The sequence below is a fragment of the Nannobrachium achirus genome, assembly GCF_963921795.1.
Source record: "Nannobrachium achirus genome assembly, chromosome: 17".
In the NCBI taxonomy this organism is placed as follows: Eukaryota; Metazoa; Chordata; class Actinopteri; order Myctophiformes; family Myctophidae; genus Nannobrachium; species Nannobrachium achirus.
In genome coordinates, this window is record NC_137824.1 from 2,810,165 (window position 1) to 2,812,239 (window position 2,075).

Genomic DNA, 2,075 nt, shown 5'->3' on the forward strand with positions numbered 1-2,075 from the left:
GGTCAGATGTAGGCCTTCCTTTTAATCATGGTAGCTGGAACTATTTAGGCTATTATGCCTTTTTAACACTTTGTAGCACATTTACAATTGACTCTGGTCAATGATCACATCAGTGTGAGGTGGGGTTTCAGAATATTTTGTCCATAATAGTCTATGAGAGAGGTCATGTAGATAGATAGATACATTGATTATCCCAAGGGCGACAATCAGTTGCCCAGAGGCAGCACAGCATTTATGTTATAAATAAACATTTTGTCTAACCCATCATGCGTCATATTTACTATTTCAAAGTATGCTGTATACCATAACGACTAACATGATGACTGATAGGCTCAGAGTGGATGGCTGATGGCTGTTTTCTGTTGTTGTTTGGGTGATGATCTCCAGGGAGGTGATGGTGTGGAGGTGGGACCAGGGCGCAGTCGCATCCTCCGCCGTGCTTCTTCTTCTCCTGTTGCCACATTGGATGAAGCAGCGCCTCACCTCACATAGTCGGGTGATGCAGTGCAGGTAGTAGGTGGAGACGGTCTCGTCCTGCTGCTCCCTGAAGCGGAAGGCCGGGAAGGAGAAGCGGGCGCTCTGGCTGACGCCGTTTTGGATCACGGTGGTGAGCGGGTCCGTGTTGCAGGGCGTTAACAGGTTGAAGAAGCTGGAGTTGCTAGGAAGTGGGGAGATTGAGGCGTAGCACCGGTCCAGGAGCACGTTGTACTGTTCTGTCAAGTTGATGGCCTTCACCTCCACGTAGATCCTTTTCCTCAGCTCAATTCCATTCTCTGGCATCACCAGGGGTGTTGCGTAGGTAGCGTCGCTGAACAGTTCTATGCGCAGGGTGCTGACGAAGCTGCTATTTTTGTCCTTCAATGCAATAAAGGAGGCTGACACATTGATCTGGGTGTTGCTGGTCAGGTACTGTAAGGGGTAGGCGCAGGAGTAGTAGTACTTCAGCGCTGTCTTGTAGGTGATTGTCCCTGTAGTGGGATCAGAGGATCGCACAATGCCAGTGACGTTGACGGTCTGGATGTTGGTCCTGAAGAGACTTCCACAGGCGTGGGTCTTGTTCAAGGGGAAGTTGAAACGCACCACGGGTGGAGATACAGATGTGTCCAGGGTTCCCCTGCAGGCTGGGTCTGAGTTACGGTTCAAAATCAACAGAGTCTCGTTGTAGCCGGAGTAGAAGACAGGGCAGGCTTTGATTGCCAGACTGATGGAGTCGGTGCCACATGTTACCGCAATGTCAGTTTTATTTGGACGCCTCGCTTCTCCGATATTATTACACTCAGTCAATGTCAGTTGACTACTTCTTCCTATGATGGTAGTGACTATTAGAAGAATGTGAAAATTCATCTTGGCTCTATAGCAGTGGTTCACTCCTGTGTCTGGAATCTCTGGATACCGTGTTTAGTCAGCTCTGAAGGCAAATGCAGGTTGATGCTGGTGGTTGGTGTTCAGGAGTCTTGTATAGTGTGTCTCCTTTGCCACGATTGGCTCAAAAGAAGGTTGCCACAGTGTATGTTAACAATTGCATATTTGCGTATTAAGGAGAAGGGCGGCAGCATGGATTCATACCCTCAGGGCAACAACTGAAATCTGACACATATCATCTTCATAATATAGATATCTATGACCAGAAATAGTCTGTTACAAGTAAAAGTCTGTAATTCAAAATCTATTACTGTATGTAGGCCTATGTATGTATGCATGCATGCATGTATGTACTGTATATATATATATATATATATATATATATATATATATATATATATATATATATATATATATATTATGTACATATATATATATCTGTGTGTGTGTAAGGCTGGACAATATATTGAAAATGTATCGATATCGAGGTATCAACATGCAAGGTATACATATCGACGAAGACGGCTTGAAAAGAGGTATTGGTGTGTCAAATAAATTAACAGAAACACTATGCATGCACGTAGCACATGCAAAAAAGCAGTCTATCTGTAACCAGGTGTGGTTATTTCAATAAAACCTACCTAACCCTTATGTGTACTCTGCAGTGTGCATGCATGGATATACTATTCATTATCTGGGTTTGGCAGTCAGTG

At 44.5% G+C, this 2,075-nt stretch overlaps 1 protein-coding gene across 1 annotated transcript; it reads right to left on the reverse strand.

Annotated features, from left to right (window-relative positions):
* Window positions 1-285: 285 nt before the first annotated feature.
* LOC308301971 (zona pellucida-like domain-containing protein 1) lies at window positions 286-1,344 on the reverse strand (the record flags this gene model as incomplete). The annotated part of the gene is made up of 1 exon (XM_080746117.1): window positions 286-1,344. One exon carries the CDS (start codon window positions 1,342-1,344, stop codon window positions 286-288), a length of 1,059 nt encoding a protein of 352 aa, XP_080602243.1.
* Window positions 1,345-2,075: the final 731 nt, after the last annotated feature.